This window comes from Trifolium pratense, linkage group LG6 (genome assembly GCF_020283565.1).
Source record: "Trifolium pratense cultivar HEN17-A07 linkage group LG6, ARS_RC_1.1, whole genome shotgun sequence".
Lineage (NCBI taxonomy): Eukaryota > Viridiplantae > Streptophyta > Magnoliopsida > Fabales > Fabaceae > Trifolium > Trifolium pratense.
In genome coordinates this window covers 14,826,418-14,842,595 of record NC_060064.1, presented here as the reverse complement: position 1 = coordinate 14,842,595, position 16,178 = coordinate 14,826,418, and the positions used below count along the sequence as shown (strand labels likewise).

The window sequence follows — 16,178 nt, the reverse complement described above, 5'->3', positions numbered from 1 at the left end:
TAGTTAAAAAAAATGTCTTTGATGTGAAATTGGGTTTATGTCCCTTGATGTCCCTATATTGAGTAAATATCCCTCGATGATGTGAAATTGAGTTTCTGTCCCCAATGTCCCTATATTCAGTAAATGTCCCTCGATGATGTGAAATTGAGGTTTCTGTCCCTGATGTCCCTATATTCAGTAAATGTCCCTCAATGTCTCTAAACTGACGGCTTTAATGGAATTTAAATGTGAATGATTATTCATCACTTCAAATGCCTTCGATGTAGTTAAAAAAAATTTCTTTGATGTGAAATTGGGTTTATATCCCTTGATGTCCCTATATTGAGTAAATGTCCCTTGATGATGTGAAATTGACTTTCTGTCCCTATATTCAGTAAATGTCCCTCGATGATGTGAAATTGAGTTTCTGTCCCTGATGTCCCTATATTCAGTAAATGTCCCTCAATGTCTCTAAACCGACGGCTTTAATGGAATTTAAATGTGAATGCTATTCGTCACTTCAAATGCCTTTGATGTAGTTAAAAAAAATGTCTTTGTGAAATTTGGTTTATGTCCCTATATTCAGTAAATGTCCCTCAAAGTCTCTAAATTGACGGCTTTAATGGAATTTAAATGTGCATTCTTATTCATCACTTCAAATGCCTTTGATATAGTTAAAAAAATGCCTTTGATGTGTAATTGGGTTTATATCCCTTGATGTCTTATACTGAGAAAATGTCCCTCGATGATGTGAAATTCAGTTTCTGTCCCTGATGTCCCTATATTCGGTAAATGTCCCTCAATGTCTCTAAACAACCGGCTTTAAAGGAATTTAAATGTAGATGCTTATTCATCACTTCAAATGCCTTTGATGTAGTTAAAAAAAAATGCCTTTGATGTGAAATTGGGTTTATGTCCCTTGATGTCCCTATATTGAGTAAATGTCCCTCGATGATGTGAAATTGAGTTTCTGTCCCTAATGTCCCTATATTCAGTAAATGTCTCTCGATGATGTGAAATTGAGTTTCTGCCCCTGATGTCCCTATATTCAGTAAATGTCCTTCAATGTCTCTAAACCGACGGCTTTAATGGAATTTAAATGTGAATGCTTATTCATCACTTCAAATGCCTTTGATGTAGTTAAAAAAAATGTCTTTGATGTGAAATTGGGTTTATGTCCCTTGATGTCCCTATATTGAGTAAATGTCCCTCGATGATATGAAATTGAGTTTTTGTCCCTGATGTCCCTATATTCAGTAAATGTCCCTCAATGTCTCTAAACTGACGGCTTTAATGGAATTTAAATGTGAATGCTTATTCATCACTTCAAATGCCTTTGACGTAGTTAAAAAAAATGCCTTTGATGTGAAATTGGGTTTTTGTCCCTTGATGTCCCTATATTAAGTAAATGTCCCCCGATGATGTGAAATTGAGTTTTTGTCCCTGATGTCCCTATATTCAGTAAATGTCCCTCGATGATGTGAAATTGTGTTTTTGTCCCTGATGTCCCTATATTCAGTAAATGTCCCTTATCAATGTCTATAAACCGACGGCTTTAATGGAATTTAAATGTGAATGCTTATTCATCACTTCAAATGCCTTTGATGTAGTTAAAAAAAAATGCCTTTGATGTGAAATTGGGTTTATGTCCCTTGATGTCCCTATATTGAGTAAATGTACCTCGATGATGTGAAATTGAGTTTCTGTCCCTGATGTCCCTATATTTAGTAAATGTCCCTCGATGATGTGAAATTGAGTTTCTGTCCTTGATGTCCCTATATTGAGTAAATGTCCCTCAATGTAACTAAACCGACGGATTTAAAGGAATTTAAATGTGAATGCTTATTCATTACTTCAAATGCCTTTGATGTAGTTAAAAAAAATGTCTTTGATGTGAAATTGGGTTTTTGTCCCTTGATGTCCCTATATTGAGTAAATGTCCCTCGATGATGTGAAAATTCGTTTCTGTCCCTGATGCTGATGTCCCTATATTCAGTAAATGTCCCTCATTGTCTCTGAACTGACGGTTTTAATGGAATTTAAATGTGAATGCTTATTCATCATTTCAAATGCCTCTGATGTAGTTAAAAAAAATGCCTTTGTGAAATTGGGTTTAAATGTCCCTTGATGTCCCTCGATGATGTGAAATTGAGTTGCTGTCCCTATATTCAGTAAATGTTCATCAATGTCTCTAAACCGACGACTTTAATGGAATTTAAATGTGAATGCTTGTTCATCACTTCAAATGCCTTTGATGTAGTAAAAAAAAATGCCTTTGATGTGAAATTAGGTTTATGTCCCTTGATGTCCCTATATTGAGTAAATGTCCCTCGATGTCCCTAAATTGAGAATATGTCCCGCAATGTCTCTAAGCTAACGGCTTTAATGGAATTTAAATGTGAATGCTTATTCATCACTTCAAATGCCTTTGATGTGAAATTGAGTTTATGTCCCTATATTGGGTTGATGTGAAATTGGGTTTATGTCCCTCGATGTCCCTAAATTGAGAATATGTCCCTCAATGTCTCTAAGCTAACGGCTTTAATGGAATTTAAATGTGAATGCTTATTCATCACTTCAAATGCCTTTGATGTGAAATTGGGTTTATGTCCCTATATTGAGTAAATGTCCCTTGATGATGTGAAATTGAGTTTCTGTCCCTCGATGTCCCTAAATTTAGAATATTTCCCTCAATGTCCCTAAACTGATGGCTTTAATGGAATTTAAATGGGGATGCTTATTCATCGCTTCAAATGCCTTTGATGTGAAATTGAGTTTATGTCCCCCCGATGTCCCTATATTGAGTAAATGTCCCTCGATGTCCTTAAATTGAGAATATGTCCTTCAATGTCTCTAAATTGACAGCTTTAATGGAATTTAAATGTGAATGCTTATTCATCACTTTAAATTCCTTTGATGTGAAATTGGGTTTATGACCATCGATGTCCTTATATAGAGTAAATGTCCCTAAATTGACGGCGGCTTTAATGGAATTTAATTGTAAATGCTTATTCATAACTTCAAATGTAAGTGGAGATGACTTGTGGCACCATAGATGAAAATAGTATATATGTCACTCGATGTCCCTAAATTGAATATATCTCCCTCGATGTCCCTAAATTGAAGGTCTGGGTGAATGCAGTTTCAATGTGAATGCTTTAGTCATAACTTGAAATGTAAGTGGAGATGACCCTTGATGCAATGACTATATTATGGTTTTGGTAATTGTAAATTGGGATGATGAATTTTTGCTAAGTGATCTTAGATGCAAAAATTGAATATATGTTCCTTGATGACAGTCAATTGTTGGCTTAAATTCAATTTTATTATGAATTTTTATTCATAACTTGATATGCATATCGAGACGACCCATGATACAGTGACTCTATGCTGCTTTTTTAATAATGGTAAGTTGCATGATGGATGGTAGTGTGGTTTTGGTTACCTTAGATGTGAAATTGAGTATATGTTACTTGATGACTTTGAATGCAAAATTCAATATTTGAGTCTTACAACCTCTAAATTGTTGGCTATTAATGTAGAATGGAAAAGAATTTTAAGATTCTTGATTGGACCTTCTATGACTTTCTGTAAATCCGTTCAGATTTAGTAGCATTGCTTGTACCAATTTGATTTCTTGTGATTTTTATCACTTCTATGTCTTTGTTTTCAATTTTTTATCCTTTATCTTTTAGAATTTTTTCTAATTGATTTGACTCAATTTTGTCTTTCATGAATGTTTTCCGAAATATTGTTTGACACATGTTGTTTTGGGTAGTTTTTGTATGCATTGATTATCCAAGAGTGTGCTAATAAGTGAATCTTAATTTTTCATCCCTAAAAGTTACCTTATAAGTTATTCACTATATGCTCATCCGCTATAAGCTAGTTTATCGGCTATCCACTATTTTTAATAAGCAAATAGCCTACTTATAGTTTATGACGCAAAATTGGATGATGCCATAAAAACTTAATAGATTTGCTTTAATGAGAATCCTTGTGTTGTTTGTTTGTAAGCGAGACAAGAGGACACAGACAGAATGACTCAAAATGGCGACATAATGCCTCTCTTTCGTTTACACTGTAATGCAATGGGATAGATAGATTTGTGGGAAGAGAGAATTTTGAATAGAAAGTGAAACTTGGCAACGCCCTATAAATAGCAGTGATGATATTGTCATCATATACCCATTGCCATTGCCATTGCTGCTACTTTCTTCCTTCTTACCGTACCACTTACCCAAACTTCCTTCCTACTTTTTTCTTCTTCAAATCTCAAGCTTCCTCTTCAGAACAACAACGACAACAAGAAGAATGGGTTCACTCTCTGCCTTCCATGATGAGGCCATCCAATATCCTATTCCTCGCAGAGACCACTCCGTCGTTGACAACTATCACGGCATTAACATTTCCGACCCTTGTTCAAAAAAAAAACATTTCCGATCCTTACTGATGGTATGTATGCACTAAATATTTCTTTATTATATTACACACTCAGTGACTGATCATCCAAGCTTAATTTGTTTTTGTTTTATTAGGCTTGAAAACCCTGATGCAACTAGTCAAAGACAATTTGTACAAAAACAGGTTGTGTTGACGGATTCAGTGCTCAAAACATGCCATTATTTTAGAACCAAACTTGGTAGCACAGGTTTTGCTTGATCCCAATGTTCTCAGTGACGATGGCACCGTTTCAATTCTGAAATTTATATTTTTTTTTATAATTCTGAAATTTATATTGTTTTTGCTTTGGAAGTTAGCATTATAACTAGGTTCAATTGAATAACAGGAAATGAAAGGCCAGGACAACCCTTTGATCCCATAAAAGTGTCCAATTAATTTCGTTTTTAAGCCTGTAGCTTACTTATAGTTTATGATTTTTTTGAATTTTTGACTTTGGGTAGTTTATTTCTACTCACTTGAGTTTGGAAAATATATATGTAGCTTAATGTCTCTTATGGAGAAGAAAATGCTTTGGTTTCTCAAGATAATATTGTCTTCATTCAAGGGATATGTCTTGTGTTGATTGAGTTCCCCTTGGGTTCTCATATGATGTCTCGTACACAATTTACATCACATGCCACACCCTTAGTGTGTATAATTGAATCAACCTTGTAGTGGTAAACAATTTACATCACTTTTGATTTTTACTATTGAGGTGTGACTGCTTAAGGTTTTAACTTCAGAATAGGAGATGAAGAAGGCCATGGCTGTTGCAAAACACTGAGATAGGACATGGAGTGACACTGATTCTTTTGGAAAATATGTGTGTTACACTACTGAACAGATTCACCTTTGGAACAGGTTTACAGTGATTTTTGTGTGCTTTGATTTCTTAACATTTGCATGTCATTTTAAAGTTTGCTTTGGCTGTAGGTCTGGTGTTTTTGTGAGCTTCCACTAACTTTCAAGCTTGAATTTCTCACTCCTCTTCAAAGCTGGAATTTGAAGGTAAAAATACTACTAAATTAAATATATATTTGGTTTCTTCAATTTAAAAGTTGCCCTTTTTTGTGTTAAACTTGTCCCAAACAAAGTGCATCCCGGTAATTATAGTTTGACCGCGAGATAAATAAAGTCCGACAAAAAATTATTCTCATCCGAAATTAAATTTAAACACGTGTATTCAACTTTTTAAACATTATGTAACTAAATACAATTTTTTTATATTTAAATACTTTAACATGCGTCCTTAAAACACAACATCTTAACCCTTACTGTAACACCCCGACTACATTGTCTAGAATATTTAGTCGAGACATACATAACTGATATTTGAATTCTGTAATTTTAATGCATTCAGATATGAATTATGTAGTTGGGGCGTTACACTTACCATAAAAAAAAAAGGTGACTACTTCTCTACCCTCACATAAATTGAGGGCATATGCCATATGCTGATGTGGCACCAATGAAATTCATCCACATGTATCTAAGTTAAACATAAATAATATTTTCCCACAAAGTAATTTTAATTACTTTTATTTTCAATTAATTATATTTTAGGTTACTATTTTTCTTTAATTATATTTTAGGCTATTTGTGTAAACGCTTTACTTTACCGTCAATTTTCATCACAACAAGCTTCAACCACCAAATTTTACGATCAACCACCAACTTTTCACCGCTTCTTTCTCCATTCTTATCATTGGCCACCAATTTTCCGCTTCACTTGCGATCCTTCCTTCAACAAGACACTTCTTCTTTGTCGTGGTCTTCTTCTTTGCCGTGACCGCTTCTTCTCTTCTACAATTGTCGCTGTCGTCGCTGTTTCTCCTCTTCTGCAATTGCCGCTTCTTCTTGCCATTCCTTCAACCTTCAAACGCTCATTCACCTCTTCCGGAATCACTTGTCCATCATCGGCTACGTTTGTTCCAGAATCGGATTCGGCTATGTAACATTGATTTTATTTTTTACTCTATTGTATGTTTTAATCACTCTCAAGCTTGAAGGTTCCATACAAAAAAACGAATCTAAAGCTTGAAGGTGAAATCAGAGAACGAATTTGAAGGTGAAATCATAACGAAGATGAATTGAAAGCTTTTTTGACGATAAGAATAAAGCTTCTTTTTTTTTTAATGCGAAGAAGAAAGTTATTTGAGACCGTAAAACAATTTGAAGAAGAGACAAACAAATTAGAAGCAATTATGATCAAAATGTAAATTCATAAAATATAATACTTAAAATATAATTAATTTGAAAATAAAAGTAGTTTAAATTACTTTGTGGTAAAAAATTAATTATGTTTGACTTAAATACACGTGGATGAATTTAATTGGTGCCACATCATGTCATGTCACGTGGATGAATTTAATTGGATGAATATACTCTCAATTTATGAGAGGGTTAATTAGAAAAAACCTAAAAAAAACACAAAAAACTAAAACCAACGATGGAAGATGAATGACGCAGCATGATCGCATCAAATCAAATAAAATAAATGAAGGAGGCGCAGCCCTAAGACTATCTCCAATGGTGTAGTACCTATTAGGTACTTATGGTACTTATTAGGTACTACCATTGGAGTACCACCCATTTGAGTACCTATTAGGTACTACTTCTAAAATAAGAACCCTCTCTCTCCTCTTGGACCCACCTTATTTTTCATTAAAATATTATTTTCATGAGCCCATTTTATTTTCTATATTCAATTTGAATTAATGGTACAAAAACACAATTTTATTTTTGTACATCACAAAAGCATAATTTTTGAATTGGCATGCCTCTAAAAAAATTTAATGCCAACCATATAGACATTGGTGCAATATTCGGTAAATAGAACCTAATATAATATGGGGTATTATTTAGCCGATAGTATTTATCCATAATGGGTTACACTTGTCAAGAAGAGCACAAATTCAAGATAGGCGAACTCATCTTCAACTTCAACATGATCTTGTCGAGCATATTTGGCAACATTTTGGGCATGATGATCAACAAAATTAATTGTTTTTAAAATTATGTAATGTTATTTTAAATTATTTTTTAATTATCTAATTCTTAAAATTTGGCAATATTATTTTAAATTAAATTTTGAATTTTAATTATTTTTTGAATTATAAAAAAAATAGTACATACTAATTTTGTAATTTTATCATTCAATCAATTTATATTATAAAATATATAATTAAATAATAAGTTATTGTAATGATGTGGAATTATTGATGGGACTCATTTTAGAACTTTTTAAGAAGTGCTCCATTGGAGGGGTTGAGTACCTATTAGGTACTATTATTAAAAAATAATAAATTAGTGATGTGTCAATGTGGGACCCATTTAAGTACTCAAAGTTAGAGTGCTCTATTGTGGATGGTCTAAAAACGGTTAATCCAGAAACTTAATTATATGACCGTTCAAAGACCCCCTTAAGACCATATCCAATGGTGTAGTACCTATTAGGTACTCATGGTACTTATTAGGTACTACCATTGGAGCACAACACATTTTAGTACCAAATAGGTACCACTTCTCAAATAAGCACCCTCTCTCTCATAGTACTTAATAGAATTTGTGGGACCCATTTATGAATATGTAGAGTTATTGATGAAATGTGTAGTTATTTGTGGGACCGGTTTAGAATTTTTTAAGAGGTGCTGAGTTGGAGAGATTGAGTACTTATTAGGTACTATTATTAAAAAATTATAAATGAGTGATGTGTACATGCGGGACCCACTTAAGTACCCAAAATTGGATTTCTCCATTGTGGATGCTCTAATTAGCTAGGAACAAAGGGGTCTTAATAAGCCATCATCGATCGACTTCAGATTTCAATCAATGTGTGCAAAGACTATGGTCTTATGAATAAGATTCCCTATAATTTCAACACCTTCATTTATTTTTCTGTGACTCAATATTGACAAATACTCCAGTATTACATTCTCTTTTAAATACTAGTAAGCAAAGTTGTCAAACTCGCGAGTCTACTTAGATTTGTAAAGGTTTATAAACTCGACTCGTAGATTCGATTCGTGAACTCGTACGAGTTTATGAAAAATAAAAAAGACTTTAAAAACCTATTAGTGACACATATATGACACACTAAAGTTGTAAATGACATAAACACACACAAAACTTGTTAACAAAAAATAAACTCCTAATAAAACAAAGAAAATAGTAAAGTGTATTGATAAGGCACTGGTTCCTTCTTAATTTGCTACTACATAAAGCAAACAATCATAAAACATATAGGCTAATGACTTCAAAGATTCAAAGCTTCAATGAAATCACTACCTCCAACATCATCGTCACCAAAAAATGCTGATGAAGGATATGAGAGGCGATCATGAACACATCAAAAGACAAATAGGACCATGTCGTCGATGAAGGGTAGAAAAAATGTCAATGAAGGAAGAGACAAGAAGAATGAGAGTTCTTTAACATTTATAATTTTAAATGTGTACCCGTCATACGCAATAACAAAAGGTTTAATGCCTTTTAAAAAAAATAGTTTGGGAAATTTGTGCCGATTTTGGTTTTTTTTTTTTTTTAAAAAAAAACTTGTAGACCCGTAAACTCGTCATAAACTCGCGAGTCTATACGAGTTTGTGCAAGTCTACCCGAATCTATCCAAGTTTATCAAAAACCGATTCTATACATAAATCTACTAGTTTTTACTTCCTAGACTCGTAAACTCGTACTCGTGAGTTTCACAACCATGCTAGTAAGAAGATAAATTTTGCGTTGAACTTGGTAGGGAAGACAATTGTTCGATCCCCGCAACTCCGATTGGGAAGGTGCTTGAATCATTTGATGTTAGAACTGACCTTCGAACCAGATTAACTTGGTCGTGAAAGCAAAAAAAAAACTAGTAATGAGGCTTAAGAAAATGGAAAATGTTAACTTGTGCCTTAGGGCACATGTTAAGGAGATAAATATGGAAATATTCTCTTGAAAATTGTGTATTCAACTTCTTAAACATTAAATATCTTATAACATTAAATGTTATATCTTTATATTTAGTTATCTTATCATGTGCCCTAAGGGCACATGTTAACATGACCCTAAGAAAATAATACGTAATACTAATATTAAAAGAAAAATATTTGTTTTGGTGGGGGCCTGAGCCCCAATAGCATGTACTTGAATCCGCCACTGCTTAACGACGACAATAATGTGTTGCTTCACCAAAAGAAATGTGTGACAATGATATAAGACGTGGAAACATTATTATTGTAATTGTAAAGTTGGAAAGCGATTTTGTAGGCTGATTGAATTGTTAATGCAGTGGAAAACAAAGCTCATGGCATTGGAAATATAAACAAATTAAGCAAGGGAACAAGAGGTCCCAGGCAGATAATTTTCACAGACATACCAATAAATATGAGTGATATGATGCATACTACCAATTAATGTTGCTTTAGTTGCATGTACTGCCTCTCTCAATATTACGGATTTAACCGATGATTAGTTCGTTTAGTGGTGATCGACGTCAAATTTAATAGGAAGGACATGGTTTCGACGTCAAATTATATGTACAGACATAGCAATAAATATGAGTGATATGATGCATACCAATTAATTAATGTTGCTTTAGTTGCATGTACTGCCTCTCTCAATATTATGGATTTAACTGATGATTAATTTTTTTTTTATAAGAAACTAATGATTAATTGGTTTAGTGGTGATCGATGTCAGATTTGATAGGAAGGACATGATTTGATTCCGCAACTACGATCGGGAAGAAGCTGAAATCACTTATCCAATTATTATAATATAATACTAATAAATGGATATAATTTTATATAGATTCTTTCAATATTAGCGAATACCTTGTTCTATATATCTATTCTATATATAAATAGATATAGAAAATAGTAAAGAAATAGGAAAGAGGATATTGTCTTAAAATTCTCATTTTTTTTTTTATAATTTTAAATAATGACTAATTACATTACAAATGTCAAAATTGTCTCTCGAACCAGATTAAAATGATGGTGAAAGTCAAAAAATAAATATCACATTTATATCCTCTTCAAAAAAAATTCCTAATGTTGATTAATTTTAGTCATTCATTTTTCTTTGCTATTTTCTTAAACAACAATGAATTCTTTGTAGTCTCTAGATAGAATGATAAATACATATAAAACTCATTCATAAATAAAATATCTCAAGTTCGAACTCATAATACCATAAAATATTCAAGTTAATAATTTCGACATTTTCTTATGACATAAAAAAACAATTAATTTCATAAAAAGCAATAAAATAAATTATATGTACAATATAAAATAACTTCTTTTTGTTAAAAATGTATAAAAATGCTAACAAGTGCAAGAAGATTTAAAAAGAAACAATAATTTTGAACGTGACTAATGAACCAGCTCATGTAAATTAATTTTGTTACATAAATGAAACAATAAATAAATTAAAGGACGCAAAGTTTGGTTGTGGAGTGGGGACCAATTATGATTATGAATGAATATGAGTTGTGTATGTGTCTGCATCTTTTAGATGGAAGCTGCAAGAGTTTGGTAAGTTAGGCAAAGTAAACAGGTGAACTAATTAATTGCACAGTTGTGACAAATCACATTATGACACACAAACCAGCCTGTTTTAATTCTTTTATTAAAGGAGAATGTTAACTTGTGCCCTTAAGGGCACATGTTAAGAAGATAAATGTGGAAAAAATTTATTGAACTTGTGGTGTATTCAATTATTTAAACATTAAATTCTTTGTATCATTAAATGCTATATTTCTATTTTTAGGTAGCTTAACATGTACCCTTAGGGCACAAATTATCATGACCCTTTATTAAATCCTTCAAAAAAAAACACATCATTTATTTTCCGATAACAGTCCCTTTCTTTTCTTCTTTACACAACCACACCATAAATTTAAGATACACACACGCAAGAGAAATTATGGTAAAGTTTGATTAAATTAATCCATTAGCTTGTCTTGAAAGTGTTTAATGCTATATTGTAAGGGTTGAAGCATCCCTTGTACTTCATCACTAGTTAATATATTAATTTCATTTTCTTATAAAAAAAAAAAAGAGGCAAGGGACCCCTTGGTAATTCACACATATGTTTTCTTTCTTTTTGATAATTTATTATTTTTTTTGTTAAATATATTTTTAATTCTTCTAAATATATCAACTTTTATTTTTAAATTTTCTAAAAAGAATTTAAACTTTAATCCCGTAAATTTTAAATTTTTCATTTTATCCTCTGTTTTTTATGACATATAGTTTGATGATTTAATTATTTAATAATTTTATTTTTTAGTTTAAATTTATAGATAAATTAATGAAGATTAAAAATTAAGTATTTAAGGTTGTATTCCCTTTTTGGGTTGGCTTTTACACTTTTTGTTTGCTTAAAAAAAATTGAGTATTTAAATTATTAAACTAATGATATTTTAGAGTCTTATATATCAATGAGTATGTTATAAAAAAATATCACTTGGAGCATGCGACATAAACTTTTACAAAAATAAGAGATTAAAATTGAAAATAAAAAGTTTAGAGAGGAACTAAAGTTTGAAGTAAATTTTTAGGAGGACTAAAATATATTTATTCCTTCTAAAAGTGAAAATTGGTATCTTTAGAAGGACAAAAATATATTTAATCTTTTTCTTTCTAAGACATTTTTTTTGGCACATTTTATTATTGACATGTGTAGCTCTATCCACGTGTCTTATATGTTTCCATTCATCTCCTAGACTAGATTTCAGCTTGTTATTCACAAAATCATATATATAGCTTTGCATTCTCCTCCCTAGCTTCTCAATTGATCAACTAAATAACAGCTACCTTTCACTAACCATACACACACATTTCATCTCTTGGTTGCTTTGTTAAAAATCACTATGTCATGTAGATGCTTAGAAACATGTTTATGAATCATCCTTTGATGATGTTTATTTTGTGTTCAAAGTAAACAAAATTAGCTTCAACTAACCAACCTAAGTAACCTTGTCGGTTGTGTAGTCTACACAAGTCTTTCTCAAGACAAATACCATTGGTTTGGCCAAATCACTACTCTCTCATCTTCCATTGGTAGATCTTATTTTCCTTTCAAAATAATCTCTTATTGGTATATATAATTTTCATCTTTTCTTCTCCTTTTCAAAATCTCAAATAGAGAACCCTTTTGTTACCAATCAATCAAAATGCTTTATTACTTTCTTATATCTTTTGTTTCCTTTGTTATGATCCTTTCAAAATCTTTTACAAATAAACCAATTTCATCAAATGGGACAAAACTAGTTTTTTCAAATGTGTTTTTTGAAAAGCTTTTAAGTTTTCTAGCTTCTAGGTTCAAAATAAGAACTAGTTTTTTTCAATTTTTTCTTGGCATGCAATTATCAAACAAGAGTTTAGCTTCAAAATTTGAGCATGGAGAAGAAGAGGTAGAGAAAGTTTCTCTCTTGGATTTGCATGATTTACCATTAGATTGTATACTTGAAAAACTTTCACCAAGTGAATTATGCAATGTGGCAAAAGTGTGTAAATCTCTTAGAAAAAAATGTAGAAGTGATTATTTATGGGAGAAACATATGAAGATTAAATGGAGTAAAGTTTTTGGTGATGCTGCTTATAGAGAATGGAAATGTTATGTAGCTTCAAGAAACATAGACAAGAGTTCAAATCAACACAAAAATCAGAAAACAATACTTGATTTTCTTCATGGTTTTGTTCCTTTTTTTTGGATTAAATCAAAATCAGAAAATTATATCAAGTCAAGGCTAGATGATTCAATTGCTGCACTTTATCTTTCTCTTGAGAATGGAAAATTTTGGTTCCCTGCTCAAGTTTATAACCGTGAGGTAATTAATTGGTTGCATGCAAATACTTTTTAGTAGTAGTAATTATTTTCTTAATTAATCTCTGATTTTATTTGAAATAGTGAAAGTCCGTAATTAGTTGTTAATGTTAATATTTCTGTGCAGTGTTTCTGACTTAAGGACTTTGTTATTAAATGCTTGAAACTTTAATTACTTTTTTTTCAGAATGGACATGCTGGATTCATGCTTTCATGTTATGATGCTCAACTTTGCTATGACTCTAGAATAGATACTTTTCAAGCAAGGTATGTGCCAAAGTTGACTCATTCAATTCTTAGTTGAGTTTAGCTGCCAACCAACTTGTCTTTCTATCTGTCCTCCTTTTGGTTTAATATTGATATTGAAGTTACAACCAATGTCTAAAAACCAAATCATAGATTGAACCAATGAGACTTCGGATTATAGTTCAATTAGTTTAACCGTGGTTAAAAATATATATATAGTATTTAAAAGGTATAAAAATATACTAAAAAATACAAAAAATAAGAGTCGGTCGAACCAATTGCGGTTCAATCTAGTTCAACTAGACTACTATTTAAAAGGATAAAACTAATCGACGAACAGGTCAGTTACTGTTTCAATCAGTTGAATTGGTCAGTTCGATATGATTTATAAAACATTCGTTATACTTGAATTTTTAGAAGTTTAACCTTTTATAGGAACTTTTATTTTTCACAAATTTTTGAAGATTGATAAGTTCATGCTTTCTTTGATAGGTATTCACCTAATGGGAGATGGACAATTGAGGAAAACATAAAATGGGAGAGGCTAAGAGTGCCACCTATTGATTCTCCTTCACATGTTCTTCATATTTCTGATTGCTTAGATGATTTAAGGCCTGGAGATCATGTTGAAATTCAATGGAGAAGAAACAAGGAATTCCCTTATGGTATGTCTCATCTTATGAAAATAAGTTAAAAGGATAAGTCATAAGTTATTTTCATAAACTTTCATATACATTCGTACAAATGTTTATGTTAGTAAATAAACTTGAATAAAACAAATGAAACAGAACCATTATTTCTATATTATATAACTCATTCTTATACTTTTTTGTCATGAATAAATATTATATATTAACATGGTCATGATATGTTTGATTATCATCATGCACTAATTTTTTAAAAATGTTTTGTTGTAGGTTGGTGGTATAGTATCATTGGTCATTTGGAAACATGTCAAGAGCAAGGGAACCATTGCCAATGTCACAATAAAGGTAAGAGTATCCACTAGCACACATTTTAAATTTTAATTCTTCTGCTTTTGAATTTTCACTTTATTGTATTTATTTAGAAAATTTTAAATTAAACAAAGTGTTGTATACCTTTTTGAAGCACATCATTTGGAAAACATGAAGAAAATATTTATAAAGGTTAATTAATATGTTGACATAAAGTTAAAAATTTCAAAAAAAAATAAAAAATAGTTGTCATCGATCACTATAGTTATATAATTTAGATTTTTAATTTTTTAAATTGCTATAATTTGAATCGTCTGATTTCTATCTATTGGTTTAGATAAACTAACTGCAATGAGTGCATAGAATTTATTTTTATTCTTATGAAATTAAAGTTGTACAAACATAAAACTACCTTATATGATTGTACTAATATTTTTAATCAAAATTTTAGATTAATTAACTAACAAAAAATGTTTATGACAGATACAGTGATTTTGGAGTTCACACAATACACAGTTGGTTCAAGATGGAGACAAACAATGATAAACAGAAAGAATCATAGAGAACAAGGAAATGAAATAGAAGGTTTCTATGGAGGAATTAGAAAGTTGCATAGCAAAGAGGAAATTACAAGGTGGAAGAAACTTTGGCCAACAAAAACTGTGGAATAGCATGTTTGGCCAATTCTATAGAACTTTGTAAATAAAATAGTCCACATTCCTAACTATAGGTCTAAACTTGGGAAATTTACATTGGATGAAATTTTCAGCTTTTATGTAACATCATGGTTTCATGCACCACTACATAAGCAATAATGTATATGTTACATTTTTTCCTTTTTCTCTACTAGTTTATGCTCGTTTTTTTTCTTATGCAACATTTCTATTAGAGCAGGGCTGAGGCCAAATAAACAAGATTTTTTTTTGACGCAACAAAACAAGATTTTTAGGCCTTAAAATTTTGGGATAAATATTTTTTTAAAAAAAAAAGGTTATAAATATAATGGGAAATGAACACTAGTTAAGGGGAAAAAAAAAGTTATTATCCCCTTTTAAATTAGGTTAAATTGCATTTTTGACTCTTTAATTTTCACAAACTTGCAATTTTGATGACCCCTAATCTTCGTAATAGCATTATTGGTCCATAACTCTAGGATCCGTTTGGTTGAGCAGAAAGAAAGAGAAATGAAAGAAAATTACGGATTTCAATGGATGAATCAATTGATGAATGTAGACTAACTTTTGTCCAAGTTCATCCATTGGAATCCGTAATTTTCTTTTCTTTCTCTTTCTTTCCGCTCAACCAAACAGAGTCTTGCAAAAGGTTAATTTCCCATTGATTTTGATCAAGTTGGCGCACACGTGGATATCGACTCACATAACACATGTCAAGTCAGCAAGTCAACACACACATGGACATTAACTCACATGATATGCTAATATGGCATGTGAGTCGTTGTCCACGTGTACATTAACTTGGCCAAAATCAATGGGGGGCCAACTTTTCCCAAAAGAAACTAAAGTTATGGGTCAAAAATGCTATTATAAAAGTTAAAATATCAAAATTGCATGTTTGTAAAAAATAGAGGGCAAAAAATGAAATTTAACTTTTAATCTAATAAAGTCAAGATATTTCTATCTTAAAACAAATACGATGCTTTGAAGATACCGATGTGCATTAGGGATGACAATTTGACACATACCTAGAGGGTACCCGCAAAAATTACCCACA

At 31.3% G+C, this 16,178-nt stretch overlaps 1 protein-coding gene and 1 long non-coding RNA gene across 5 annotated transcripts; both read left to right on the top strand.

Moving 5' to 3' along the window:
- The first annotated feature begins 3,840 nt into the window (after nucleotides 1–3,840).
- Nucleotides 3,841–10,373, top strand: LOC123889329. Of its 2 annotated transcripts, none has more exons than XR_006802458.1 (4): nucleotides 3,841–4,434; nucleotides 4,518–5,283; nucleotides 5,356–5,430; nucleotides 10,098–10,373. It is a non-coding gene; the product is annotated as an uncharacterized LOC123889329 (long non-coding RNA). The 2 variants fall into 2 exon arrangements; XR_006802457.1 differs by lacking the exon at nucleotides 10,098–10,373 and adding an exon at nucleotides 9,704–10,091 and having other exon boundaries at nucleotides 3,842–4,434.
- Nucleotides 10,374–11,206: 833 nt separating this feature from the next.
- LOC123889328 (F-box protein At2g26850-like) lies at nucleotides 11,207–15,125 on the top strand. 3 transcript variants are annotated; one of them, XM_045938614.1, is made up of 6 exons: nucleotides 12,070–12,656; nucleotides 12,699–13,249; nucleotides 13,433–13,512; nucleotides 13,984–14,156; nucleotides 14,409–14,483; nucleotides 14,931–15,125. In XM_045938614.1, exons 1-6 carry the CDS (start codon nucleotides 12,593–12,595, stop codon nucleotides 15,116–15,118), a joined length of 1,131 nt encoding a protein of 376 aa, XP_045794570.1. In that variant the 5' UTR covers nucleotides 12,070–12,592; the 3' UTR covers nucleotides 15,119–15,125. The 3 variants fall into 3 exon arrangements, with proteins under 3 accessions (XP_045794571.1, XP_045794569.1, XP_045794570.1); XM_045938615.1 differs by having other exon boundaries at nucleotides 11,207–13,249; XM_045938613.1 differs by having other exon boundaries at nucleotides 11,839–13,249; nucleotides 14,937–15,125.
- Nucleotides 15,126–16,178: the final 1,053 nt, after the last annotated feature.

What these genes read in the sequence shown, in the direction of transcription:
- LOC123889328 (XM_045938615.1), top strand. Translation starts at nt 12,593, where the DNA reads ATGCTTTATTACTTTCTTATATCTTTTGTTTCCTTTGTTATGATCCTT. An exon ending in ATAGATACTTTTCAAGCAAG is followed by an intron (nt 13,513 to 13,983) that starts GTATGTGCCAAA and finishes TTTCTTTGATAG; the next exon opens with GTATTCACCTAATGGGAGAT. An exon ending in TTGCCAATGTCACAATAAAG is followed by an intron (nt 14,484 to 14,930) that starts GTAAGAGTATCC and finishes TGTTTATGACAG; the next exon opens with ATACAGTGATTTTGGAGTTC.